The 13021-nt window shown below is 38.3% G+C and overlaps 1 protein-coding gene across 1 annotated transcript; it reads left to right on the top strand.

Annotated features, from left to right (window-relative positions):
• Positions 1–1992: 1992 nt before the first annotated feature.
• LOC122293645 (protein FAR1-RELATED SEQUENCE 5-like) lies at positions 1993–10409 on the top strand. The gene is made up of 7 exons (XM_043102169.1): positions 1993–2131; positions 7094–7197; positions 7286–7420; positions 7529–7705; positions 7793–10036; positions 10127–10258; positions 10341–10409. Exons 1-7 carry the CDS (start codon positions 1993–1995, stop codon positions 10407–10409), a joined length of 3000 nt encoding a protein of 999 aa, XP_042958103.1.
• Positions 10410–13021: the final 2612 nt, after the last annotated feature.

Here is a 13021-nt window from a genome sequence, read left to right as displayed (position 1 = left end):
GAACTTTTAAAATCATTTCTTTTTGATTATCAACCTTAGCTACGAAGCGCTTGAAGTAGTTCAATGCTTCAGAGCGATGGAAAATCAAATAGACATAACTAAACTTGAGTAATTGTCTATAAATTTTAGAAAATAAGAGGCGACATGGCATGCTTTCACATTCGTAAGTCCACAAATATAAGAAAAAATGCTGATGTGGCACGAGGGATTTTTTCTCTCAACTTTTGGTGGGGCGACTAGGGTTGGATGGTGTCAACCGTCTGCTCGTTGCTATTGCCGGCAAGGCAAGGAGTTGCAGAGGGACCTATGTTTTGTGTGGAACATAGGGGCACGTCTGCACACAGTGCAAGAGCTTCTCTTGTGCTTGGTTTTGTAGACGTTGTGGCTGTGAAGCCACAAGTTCTTCCCGAGAACTGTTTTGATTTTCAGTGGTTGCTAAAATTCCTTCGTCATCAGCCTTCACTGGACCACATACATGGTTTTATTAAGAATCGATGGGGATTGAAATCTATATCGGTAATTGGACAATTGCGAAATTCGAGGAATGCGTTGGTTTGGATGGCTAAGGAAGATGATTTTATTAGTGTCATGGTGAGAGGAAACTTTGAAATTCATGGGGTGTTGTTTCGAGTTTCTCATTGGACTCCAGATTTTATGGTAGATGAAGATTCCCCTTGGGTTCTTGTTTGGCTTACGTTGCCGGGGTTGCCTCCTAAAATGATTTGTTAAAGTCCAAAAGAAAGTAGCTGGATGGAAAAGAACTCTCATCTTTTGGGGGTAAAATTGTTTTAATCAAACATGTTCTAAATAATATGCTGATTCATATGCTCTCAGTTTTGAATATTCCAAAAGGAGTTATCTCGAGGCTTAAGAAGATTTTTTCAAATTTTTTGTGGGGTAACTCAATAGATAATAAAAGGAAAGTGGATTTATTGGAAGCAAATTTGTTTAAAGGTGAAGAAGGGGGGACTCGAGATTCGGGCATTTCATGAGGTTCAAGAATCTTTGCTTGGAAATTAATTAAAGGTGGCACGATGTGGTCGGATTTTTTTGCTTCGAAATATGTTGGTAATGACCATATCTATTCAGTTATGTAGGGGCACAAAGGCTCGAGATTCTGGAAGGGAATGATGGTCCTAATGCCGAGTGCACTAAACAACTCGAAGTGGATAATTTAGGGTAGTAATGTGAAATTTTGGTTGGATAATTGGTTAGGAGATGGACCACTAATTGATTTTGTTCCTATTATTGGGAGTGTTAACTTGCAAGTGTAGGAGGTTGTTGATGAAATGGGGCTCACCTTGTGTCTTTTACGTGAACTAGTGAACGAGGAGACTCTCAACTAAAATTTCTGATGTGAGCGTCCAGATACGAAAGGGGAGAGATATATGTATTTGGAAGAGCTCAGTTGATGAGGAATTCCCCACTAAATCCACATGGCAATTAATTTAGCATCGGGGTGAAATGTGTACATGTAAGAAATCACTTGGAAAGATTGGCTACCAAAGAAGTCTTTTTTTGTTTGGAGAGGTAAGAGAAGAGCTATTCCGGTTGACGATGTTATTCAGAATTTCGGAATTCCTTTAGTCTCAAAATGTGAGTGTTGTGCTTAGCCTAAGGTGGAGACATTCCATTATTTATTATGTGAGGGGGATGGAGCTAAAATGTTCTGGAGGTTTTTTGCTGAGGCATGCCGAGTTCAACTTCCGCAGATCTGGAGTTGGGAGGGGATGATGTGGAGTTGGTGGCATAGAGCTTCTATGTGTTCATCTGGAGTTGGGAGGGGATGATGTGGAGTTGGTGGCATAGAGCTTCTATGTGTTCTCAAGTTGGATGGCTTCGGGGGTCGCTTCCTATAGTCATTTCTTGGGCGATATGGAGGGCAAGTTGTGTGCAAGAATAGAAGGTGCTAAATTCCTGGTTGAAAATGTTATTAGATCAATTAAAGTATGTATTAGAGACATTGCCTAGAAACTTAAAAAATTTAAGCTTATGGGCGGTGATGATAGGGAGGTTATGGAGCAACTTGCATGTTCGATAATTCCTATTTCTTCCAAGCCAATTAAGCTAATTGCGTGGAGTCCATCGGAGAGAGGAAGAATCAAGCTGAATGTGGATGGAGGATCTTGCGGTAATCCGGGTGAGGCTGGGGGAGGGGGTATTATTCAAGATGCAAACAATGCAAAGACAAAAAATTTCTGTCAACATTAAATAGATTGTTGAATCAAAACAGCAGACATAATCTACATTGGGCCATCCACAATCCAAATATTCTCACTTTCACCTACTAATGCAAGTTTTGTTAACTGATGAGCAGTACAATTAGCTTCATGATGAACAAAATCAACATGTCACCTTGCTCTTTCCAATAACATAGATCTAACATCATGAATTAATATCCCCTCGTCAGGGCTTGGATCTTCATCACTGTTATCAACCTTAACAATAATCTGCATGACACATTAGAAAATTTTCAACATATATAATTATACATATATTTATTAATATTATTTTGGACTTTATCTTGAAATTCATAAGTTACACAAATGAGATGAGATGAGATGGTTAGTTAAAACAAACCAATCCTAACTATAAGGGTTGCGCCTGTTGAGACTCGAACCAATGTTGAGGATATGGGCTTACCAGCCTAGGTGCACACCTATCTCTTACAAAACCCAATAGCAGTCTCAAAGTGGGGACGGGGAAATTAAAGATCAAGGAGTGCGCCTATTGAGACTCAAACCAGTGCCCAATGTTTTGATTTTCGTTCCGTTTTGGCCGGAATGTAGTGTCCGATACACTCTATCACCCCGTTCCATTTTGCTTCAAATCCTGGTCCCATTTTGGCCGTTCCGATCAAATTCTGGCCATTTCGATCAGAATTGGATGTTTCGGTCCCCATTCCGTTTTGGGTTATTTTTGTAATTTTTTTGTATTTAGAAGACAATTTTGTAAATTTTAAATCCCAGTTGTATTTAATTAATTCTAAAGTATAAAATGCATTTATATAATTTTAATTTTTTTTATAACTTTAAAGGGAAATGCTTGGGATCTTACTGGGGGACCCCGCTCCATTTTTTTTTACTTAGTGATTAAGAAAGTGTTGTTTAATAATATTGTGAATTTTTTTCTTTTTTTTTTTTAAATATTTAAGACTGTTAAAAAAATGATGTCAAAAAAACTTAAAAAAAAATGTACTAGCAGGATGAGGCTGTGGGATCCCTAGCACTGTCCAACTTTAAATATGTCACCTCATTCTTTTTATTAAATATCATTACTTTTAATAATTTATTTATTTATTTTTTGTTTGTGTCTCAATTCAAGTTTTTGAGTTTTTCAACATATATTTATTTTATAAGTTTTCAATTCTTTCATATATATACACAGTCTTGTATAATAGTAGTGCAAGAAGGGATTGGAAATCTAGGCTCAATTGTGTTAAAAAACTCTTTATACTCTTGACGTTTGACAACTCTAAGGCCTTATTTGGATTCAAAGGGAATTGAACTCTATGAGATCTAATCTTTCGTTGTTCCATCTCAACTCATATCATCACATCTCATCTAGTTATTACAACTTTTCCAAACTTCCAAACAAATTATAATAAACAATTCAGTATTAGAATAAAAAATTATATTCTAACAATATTTTATTCAACTCAACTCACTATTCAAACCTTCCTTAAATGGCATCTCATCTAGAATTATCATTTTAACTACAGCCAACCTTATTTTCTATTCTTTGTACTTAGCAAGTTCAACACTAGGACTACTAGTTGTACCATCTGTGATGACCCGCTTTCGCTTGTATTTTCGCTGAAATGGTTGTTTTTATTTTAATTAATATATTAGTTATTTATTTTAATTTATTGCGCTTTAAAATTGATTTTTTATTTAATTGATGTTGTGTTTTATTTCTTTTAGTTTGTTTCCTTTTTACGGTTTTTAAATCTTGTTGCGGCGGTCTAGTTTTGTTTTCCCGGACTGAGGATTAGACCTCATCTTCTTTCCCTACACCTCTTTTCTTTTTTTTCCTTTTTCTCTTTTTTCTTCTTTCTTTTCCTTTCTTTTTCTCTTTTTTCTTTCTTTTCTTTTTTTTTTTTCTCTTCCCTTCTCGCGTCGACCCCCCCCGTCTCTCTCTCTCCTCCTCTCTGACGCCGGAGCCTTCAACCCCTCGACCTGCCGCCGTCCGGCCACCGGTCGACTCCCCTCCCTTCGGCGCACCTCCCCACCAAAACCCACCTCCATCCGGCCGGCCGTTTGGCCGGAAAAGCCCTTCAAAGCCTGCACGGTTTTTGCTCCGATCCGCCGCCGTCGCTCCACCTTCGGCCACCATTTCTTCACCACTTCATCACCGGTCCCTTGCCGTCCTAACCCACCTATTTCCGGCCTCCAACGACCACCGGAACAGCTCCCACGAGCTAGCTTTCCTTTTTGGGAAATCCGGCCTCCCACCGCTGTTTCTGCCGCCACCCACGGCCAACCACCACTTCCAATAGCTTCACAATCATCCCTAGACCATTCCCTATCAATCCCAAGCCCTGGTTTGTTCCTGTTCAAAAGTGGGTATTTCACAACCCATGGCCACAGTGAATTTTCACTATAACGTTGCTTTTTCTCCGCCGTTTGCGACGCCGGGTGTTTTCTAAAATTGCCATTTAGCGCTGTAAGTATTTTCCAAACCCTATTTTCAGATTTAAATATATATCGCTCATTCAATTTATTTATTGCTGCTGGTTGGTTGATTCCGGACTGAGTCCGAGGAGTTCGGGGGTCGGATGGATGGAGGACGGAGTTGCTTGATTTATTGTGTTATGGTTGGTTGTTTGTTTTGTGCATTGATAATTGCATTTCCATGGTGCATGCACGTGTATTTTATTTTATTTGAGAAATCCTGTTTTGCTGGCGTGAATGGTTTTTGGGTGCGTGTGTCTCACGAGCCCAAGCCGGGATGGGTTATTATCCCGGTGGAGCTCCTCTGGTCACTCGGGAGTGGATAAAACTGAGTGACATCCCCTGGGTTGTCGCAGGGCAACGACCGGATCGCACGATACGGTAACGCTGTCGTGTCGACTCTGTGGTCCTTAGAGTGGCGGGGACTAGAGGATGGCCTGGTCAGGTACGCGCTGGGCGCGAGTCTGGGCATCACTCGTGTAGGTGTCACATGCGTGGTCGTTACCTGCGGTGTGGCACAGAGCCAGGGTGTGCGGATGATCCCTAGGGGAGATCATGGTGCATGCATAATTGGATCGTTTTTATGGTTTTCGGATGTGGGCCATTTTCTGGGAAAATGGCGAGGTTGGTTTCGAGGCTTTTGATCCATTTTTTGGGAAAATGGTGGTTTGGGTCATTATCTGGGATAATGGCGAGGCTTGGTTTTAAGGATATGTTTTTATGGACCAAATGGGTTTTTGGCGTGCGTGGTGAAAATGTGGTTTTGCGGGACATGTGCATTGGCTTTTCTTGCATCCTTGTTGCTTGAGTTCTATGTGTTTTTATCTGGTGGTGTTTGGGTTTTACTTACCTGCGGTACCATTTTTGGTTCCGTAGCTTTTGGTGCAGAGTTCGAGGATGAGGAGGAGGAGGCTGAACCCGAGGATGCGGCTCCGCCGGGTTGCTGATGTTATGCTTTGTATTTGATATTATATTATGAGTAGTGCTAGAGGCAGGCACAAATGTGTGCCTACATGCGGACTCCACTGACGTGGCATTTTGCCATGTCAGCATTTATATTAAAAAAAAAAGAAAAAGAAAAAAAAAGAAAAGCAAACCAGCGGGAATTTTTTCCATTTCAAGCTCCATGGATAGCAGGAAATACATTCATCCTCTCTCTCGTACCTTTCATTCCTGCTATCTATTCATTCATCCAAAATCATTCAACATCATGGGAATGATTTGCTGCAGATCTCCTCTCTCTCGTATGATTTTGGTATAGAAATGAATAGATAGGAGTAAAATCATTCCCATTGTAGATCTCATCTCTCTCGTATCTTTCATCATTTACTTCTCATAAAAAGTGTTCAAACTTAGCATAGCAGGGGAAAGCAGATTTTCGGTTTAGGAGACAGAAAATCGACAAAAGAAAAACTAACGAGGAGGTAATCTTCTCAGATCTAAGATTTAGAAATTGTTTTTGTATATTTCTATCTCTAAACTTTTAATATTTACCAATGATGTATTTTTATGGAGTGAGAAGGCTGGAGAAGTGAATATAGAAGGAAAATAAAGGAGGGTTATGAAAATCTGATAAATGAAAAGGTGCAGATTGTTCTGAAAAATTTGTTAAATGATATGAAAAGTAATATAGAATCCGAAGCTTTTAACGGATATCATTATGGGAAGAAATGATGTATGTTCGATAGGTATACCAACCTCTTTTTAAAGCATAAATGTTGTCCCAACTGAATGTAAAACAATGTTTGTTTTTCCCTGAGGGAATGTAAGGCAGTAGCTGACGGTGCTCACAGGGCCAAAGTCATGATATAATCAGAGAAATTAATAATAATGCATAGGGAAGAAATCTTCCACTTATTATTTTTCTGGATTCATTGTCTACTCAGTGCAAGAGAAGCTTAGACAAGTCAAATGTACAAATGAAACATTTGTGGCACAGATGTTTAACGCTATTTAATATAATAAAAAATGTTTATCCATAATAACAAATGTTTAACATAATAAAAAAAGCAAGTTAATGGCACAAATGAAACATTTATCCACATTCCTTTTGTTGAACGCTATTTAATATGAAAAAAAAAAAGATGAAATTCCATAGAAATAAATTTCCAAATTTTCAAATATTCAGTCCATAGTTTGGTATTTTTTACACATTTTATTAATATAATTATATGCGTTATTCTTGACAACCACCCGCTTGCATTCATTGTTGATGTAGTTTTATTTGGAATTGTGTAAATGGAAAAAAAGAAAGAAGACGCATCATGCATAACACCTCCTACCACTAATCCATCAACTACGGTATTGTACACCTCTTTCAACAGTTGGCGTGTGTTTATTTTATGTGTAGTCATTGGCCACTTGAGTTGATTAACATTATGTTACTACATGTTAGGACATATCACAACCGCTTTATCCAGGCATTTCAAACTACATGCCAAGTTATTACGGTCCAGTGCCTCATGCGTGGTTACCACCTTTTATGCCTCCTCCAAGTGCCAACCCATATCCATTGAGCAACCAGGTGATCGTTGGAGCATAGTTTTAATTTTATGAACTTGAATATTTGGTCTAATTATTTATTTTTAAATTTTCTTTTGGGATAACTATAGCAACAGCCATGGAACTCTACAACCGCTGCTGCGTCAAGTACTGCTGCCTTGACTAGTTCCGCTACCTTGCATAGTCCCGCCATACCAATGATGGGACCTCCTCTAACTGCCTACCCATATCTATGGAGCAATCAGGTGATTATTTCTTGGAATATTTATTGTAGTTAGTGTGTTTTAATTTTTTTTCCCTATACAATATTTGGTTTAAGTATTTATGTTAAATTTTTATTTGGAAAACTGCAGCAACAAACATGGAACTCTACGATCGCTCCCATGTCTAGTTCCCCAACCAATGTTAGCTCTAGTGTAGCTGCCAGTTGTAGTGTACAAAGCAGTGCTAGTGTAGCCTCTAGCTCTTGTGAGGCTTTACCAGCATTTGTTCCTCCAACAAATGCCAACCTATATCCATGTGGTAGCGAGGTAATGTGTTTGATTTTCCATATGTGGGTCTTTTACATTATTTAGAACATATATTCTCATATAATACTTTTTTCTCCTAATTTGCAGGAAAATCAAGTGAAGCAAAGTAACTCTATTGAAGAGATTAGTGAGGCATCTTTAGAATCGATAGACTGTGAAGAGCAGTCTACTGCCTCTTTGGGTAATACTGTTGAGACCAAAGAGGCTGGCAGTTCTGGGTCACTTCATGTCCAGCAATCTGATGGGGGTGATATCGCTGAGGATCCAAAGCCAGGGATGTGCTTTGAGAATGAGAATGCATTGATGGCTTATTATAAACAGTATGGAAAACAAGAAGGTTTTCCGGTTATGACACAAAGGAGTAAAAGAGAGAAAGATGGGAGTATCAAATATGTTACCCTGGGATGTGCTCGTGGTGGGAAGGCACGGAATAAGGCGTCAAATGTCTCGAAACCTCGGCCAACAAGCAAGACAGAATGCAAGGCAAGGATGAATGTGATGTTCAAGAATGGAAAGTTATGTATCACATCAGTTTTTAACACACACAATCATGTACTCAGTCCAAGAAAGGCAAGATTCTTTAGATGCAACAGAGAAGTTAATGAATCAGTTAGGAGGGTGTTGGATACAAATGATCAGGCTGGCATACGGATGAATAAGAGTTTTCAAGCTATTGTGACTGAGGCGGGTGGGTTTGAGAATGTACCATTTGGAGAAAAAGATTGCCGTAACTATATTGATAAGGCACGACACCTGCGTCTTGGTAAAGGTGGTGCTCAAGCATTGCTGGAATATTTTAGAAGGATGCAATATAAGAATGATGGATTTTTCAGCATCATGGAGGTGGATGAGGAGGATAGGATGAGAAATGTGTTTTGGGCAGATGCCCGTAGTAGAGGGGCCTATAACTATTTTGGAGATGTGGTAACATTCGATACCACATACCTGACAAATAGGTATGGCATGCCATTTGCACCTTTCGTGGGTGTAAACCACCATGGACAATCAATCCTTTTGGGTGCGGGCCTTATTTCAAGTGAGGATACAGAATCATTTGTATGGTTATTCAAAAGTTGGCTTGATTGCATGGATGGAAAAGCGCCAAATACTATTATTACAGATCAAGATCGCGCAATGAAGAATGCGATCACCATTGTTTTTCCCAACACGCGACATAGATATTGCTTGTGGCACATATTGAAAAAGGTCCCTGAGAAACTTGGTTCTCATACTCAATACCAATTTGGCCTGAAAAGTAAGTTATTATCTTGTGTATATGACTCCCTTACTATTGAGGAGTTTGAGAATTCTTGGAACATCCTCAAGGATACATTCAACTTGCATGAAAATGCATGGCTGCAAAGTTTATATGCAGAGAGAGAGTTTTGGGTGCCTGTATATTTAAAGAACTCGTTCTGGGCCGGAATGAGTACAACTCAGCGCAGTGAGAGCATGAATGCTTTCTTCGACGGCTATGTGCATGCCAGGACAAACCTTAAAGAGTTTGTTGATCAGTTTGACAATGCATTGAAGAAAAAAATTGAGAATGAAAACCAAGCAGACTTTCATTCTTTCAACTTCACCATTCCTTGCATATCACATTTGGCTCTTGAGAAGAAGTTTCAAAATGTGTATACAAATGAAAAATTTAGAGAGGTACAACAAGAGATAATGGGAATGATTTATTGTCATTGTCGTTTGGAGAAAATGGATGGAGTAATCGCAACTTACAAAGTTGATGATGAAGTTAAGGCTGAAGATTTCATTAAGGAGGTTACTTATACTGTTTTGTTTAATGAGGCCGAGTGTGAGGCGAAGTGTCTTTGTGGGTTGTTTGAGATGCGAGGGATAATATGTAGACATATTCTTGCCATCTTTTCAGCACGGAAAGTCCGTGAGTTGCCGGACAAGTTCATATTGGACCGATGGAGAAAGGACATAAAACGTAGGTATACTATTATTCCCAGCAGTCATGACGTTGCTGATCAGAGGCCAGAAACTGTTAGGTATAAACGTCTACTGAAGATTTGTTATGAGGTAATAACAAATGCTTGTACTGAAGATGGGCATACCGAGGATATGGTATCAAAGTTGTATGCGATGAATGAGGTATACTGCACCTCGAAGCCCCACAACATAGATTCCAATGTTGGAGTAAGTACTATGAATGCAGCCACGGAAGGAAGTTTGAAAAAGGTGCTAAGCCCCTATGTTGTCAGAGGCAAGGGAAGACCCCCATGTAAGAGGAGGATGTCAACGATGGAGGAACAAATGAGGAAAAAAAAAACTAAGGCTGTGAGAAAGAAAGGAGATAAAGGGAAAAGCAGATTCGTGAGACCAAAGGAAAAGCAAATTTTTTCATATTTAATAATATACTATTATTTGCAATGTGATTATTTATGTATTTTTTTATGTTGTCAGAGGCATGGATTGGACAGCGAATTATTAGAAAGCAGTGGAAATCCACTTTGTAGACATCAAGAAAATGCACAAACTCCTGTATTGGTGGATCAAAAAAGTGTACAACAAGAAGTTATGGGGACACAAGAAACTGTACTAAAGCTTTACTTCATTTATTTCTTATATTTTTAAGTTATTTATGTGGGTCTTATTTTGTCTGCTATTACATACACAGATTCAGCTAGGGATGGATGGGACACAGCCAGAGACGGGAGATGGAACGCAGCCAAATAGCATGTTGTAGCAAGACTTTGTGTTTGAGTGTTGTTCTATGTTGTGTGTTTAAGTTGGTTTGTAAACAGCTGCTTGTTGGAGTTTGAGATGTTTGAACCCAGCCAAGTAAACTTGTATTTATTGTTGGGCTGCTATTTATGTAAAAGTAGCTGCCAGTTGAGTGCATGTACTCAGTCCATAGTTCAAGTTTGCTGCTATAATGCAACAGTTTTTTTTTTAGTGACATGCAGTCTGCAGATTTTTGGATTATGGTCCTATGATGTACTCAGATCCATAGTTTCTGTAATGCACATGGAAAAAGCAAACCAGAATTTTTCATGCCATATGCAGATTTTGTAGTTAATGCAGCAGTTTTTTTTTAGTGACATGCAGTCTGCAGATTGCATAAAGCAAACCAGAATTTTTCATGCCATATGCAGATTTTGTAGTTAATGCAGCAGTTTTTTTTTAGTGGCATGCAGTCTGCAGATATTTTGGATTATGGTCCTATGATGTACTCAGATCCATAGTTTCTGTAATGCACATGGAAAAAGCAAACCAGAATTTTTCATGCCATATGCAGATTTTGTAGTTAATGCAGCAGTTTTTTTTTTAGTGACATGCAGTCTGCAGATTGCATAAAGCAAACCAGAATTTTTCATGCCATATGCAGATTTTGTAGTTAATGCAGCAGTTTTTTTTTTTAGTGACATGCAGTCTGCAGATTTTTGGATTATGGTCCTATGATGTACTCAGATCCATAGTTTCTGTAATGCACATGGAAAAGGCAAACCAGAATTTTTCATGCCATATGCAGATTTTGTAGTTAATGCAGCAGTTTTTTTTTTAGTGACATGCAGTCTGCAGATTGCATAAAGCAAACCAGAATTTTTCATGCCATATGCAGATTTTGTAGTTAATGCAGCAGTTTTTTTTTTAGTGACATGCAGTCTGCAGATTTTTGGATTATGGTCCTATGATGTACTCAGATCCATTGTTTCTGTAATGCACATGGAAAAAGCAAACCAGAATTTTTTATGCCATATGCAGATTTTGTAGTTAATGCAGCAGATGCTTATATGTGGTAACTGGCAGTTTTTGTGGTAACTTTTTAAGTCCACAATGGTGCAGATTTTTTCCACCACATGCATAATGCAGCAGATTTTTTGAGTGAAATGCATAATGCAGCAGTTGCCATTTCAGTGAAATGGACTGTTTTGTGGTAAAATTTTATGTCCATAATGCAGCAGATTTTTTCACCACATGCATAATGCAGCAGATTTTTTGAGTGAAATGAGCAGATTTTTGGTTCACTTTTTAACAAGAGATAATGCAGAGCAAGTTTTTTCCACCACATGCATAATTGTTGGTTCACATTTTGTAGTTAATGCAACAGTTTTTTGGAGTGAAATGACAAGTTTTTGGTGTAGTTTTTCAGTCCATAATGCAGAGTAAGTCTTTTTCACCACATGCATAATGCAGATTTTTCCAAAATCAACCAATAATGCAGCACTCCATTGGTTTTGTAGCACACGGGTAGAATCAGCAGAAGTTCTCAGTTTATATGCAGATTTTTTAGAAATATGAAGCTGCAGATTTTTGGAAAATATGCAGCAGGGAATTTCTGCACAGTGAATAGATTCTGTTTCTAGAGCAGATTTTCATGCTAAAACATCTCAAAAAGGCTCAAAAACTGTGAGACAATAACCAACTTTGTTAATAACCAGTTCAACATTAAAGAACAACAACAGTCTAGACTTTTTACAAATAAAGTCTCAAGTACATTCATTAAAGTCTAGACTTACAAACGCTAAGTTCCTATCAAATACAAATACAAATACAATGTGTTCATCACTTTGAGCGTATCAAATACAAATAAATAACTATGGACATTAGCCATTGCCCACGAAGTAGTGTTCGTGCATGCCGCATGTCGGCTTCTTGCCTACGAAGCTGGGCTTCATCGTTGTGGAGTGCCAACTCCCTCTTGTCAATCTCTTCTTCTCTCCTTTTAAGTTCTTCCTCTTTCCTTAATATTTCTGCTTCTCTCTTTCCAAGAGCTTGCTCTTTGTATTCACTACCATCTGCCCACTTGAAATATTTGCAATGTGGTAACCCCTGCGTGTCACATAATTAATTAAGTATGTCAAATGTCACAATTTTTAACAAAACATTAATATGTAAATAGAAACACACAAGTACAATTAATTGCATTTACCTCTTTGTTGTACAATGGACACCCAAAGAATGCTCGTCCAGGATTTCTTGGAGTATTTGATATTCTAAGTACAGCTTCTTTCCCACAGCTACATATTGGGATAGTACTCAATGTGCTATTAACAAGCGATGCTGAAGAAACTGATGATGACATCCTTAATTCTTTGTTATCATGAAGAAAGGAAAAAAAGAAAGTAAAAGGTTATCATGAGAACCAAATATTCTTTGTTAACCAACAAAAGATTATTTCAGATATAAGTCTCAAGGAGTGTGAATGAGGTTTGACAACAAGTTGGAAAAATTCTATGATATATTCTATGCTAAAATCTAAAATACTTGTGAGTTAACCAAATATCAGCCAATATACTTCTGGCCATGATATATTCATTGTACCTGACAAATAAGCCAACAGCATAATGCATGCAT

Source organism: Carya illinoinensis, chromosome 14 (assembly GCF_018687715.1).
Source record: "Carya illinoinensis cultivar Pawnee chromosome 14, C.illinoinensisPawnee_v1, whole genome shotgun sequence".
NCBI classification, from domain to species: domain Eukaryota; kingdom Viridiplantae; phylum Streptophyta; class Magnoliopsida; order Fagales; family Juglandaceae; genus Carya; species Carya illinoinensis.
Note: the sequence above shows the minus strand (reverse complement) of the source record. Positions and strands in the feature narration are given on the sequence as shown.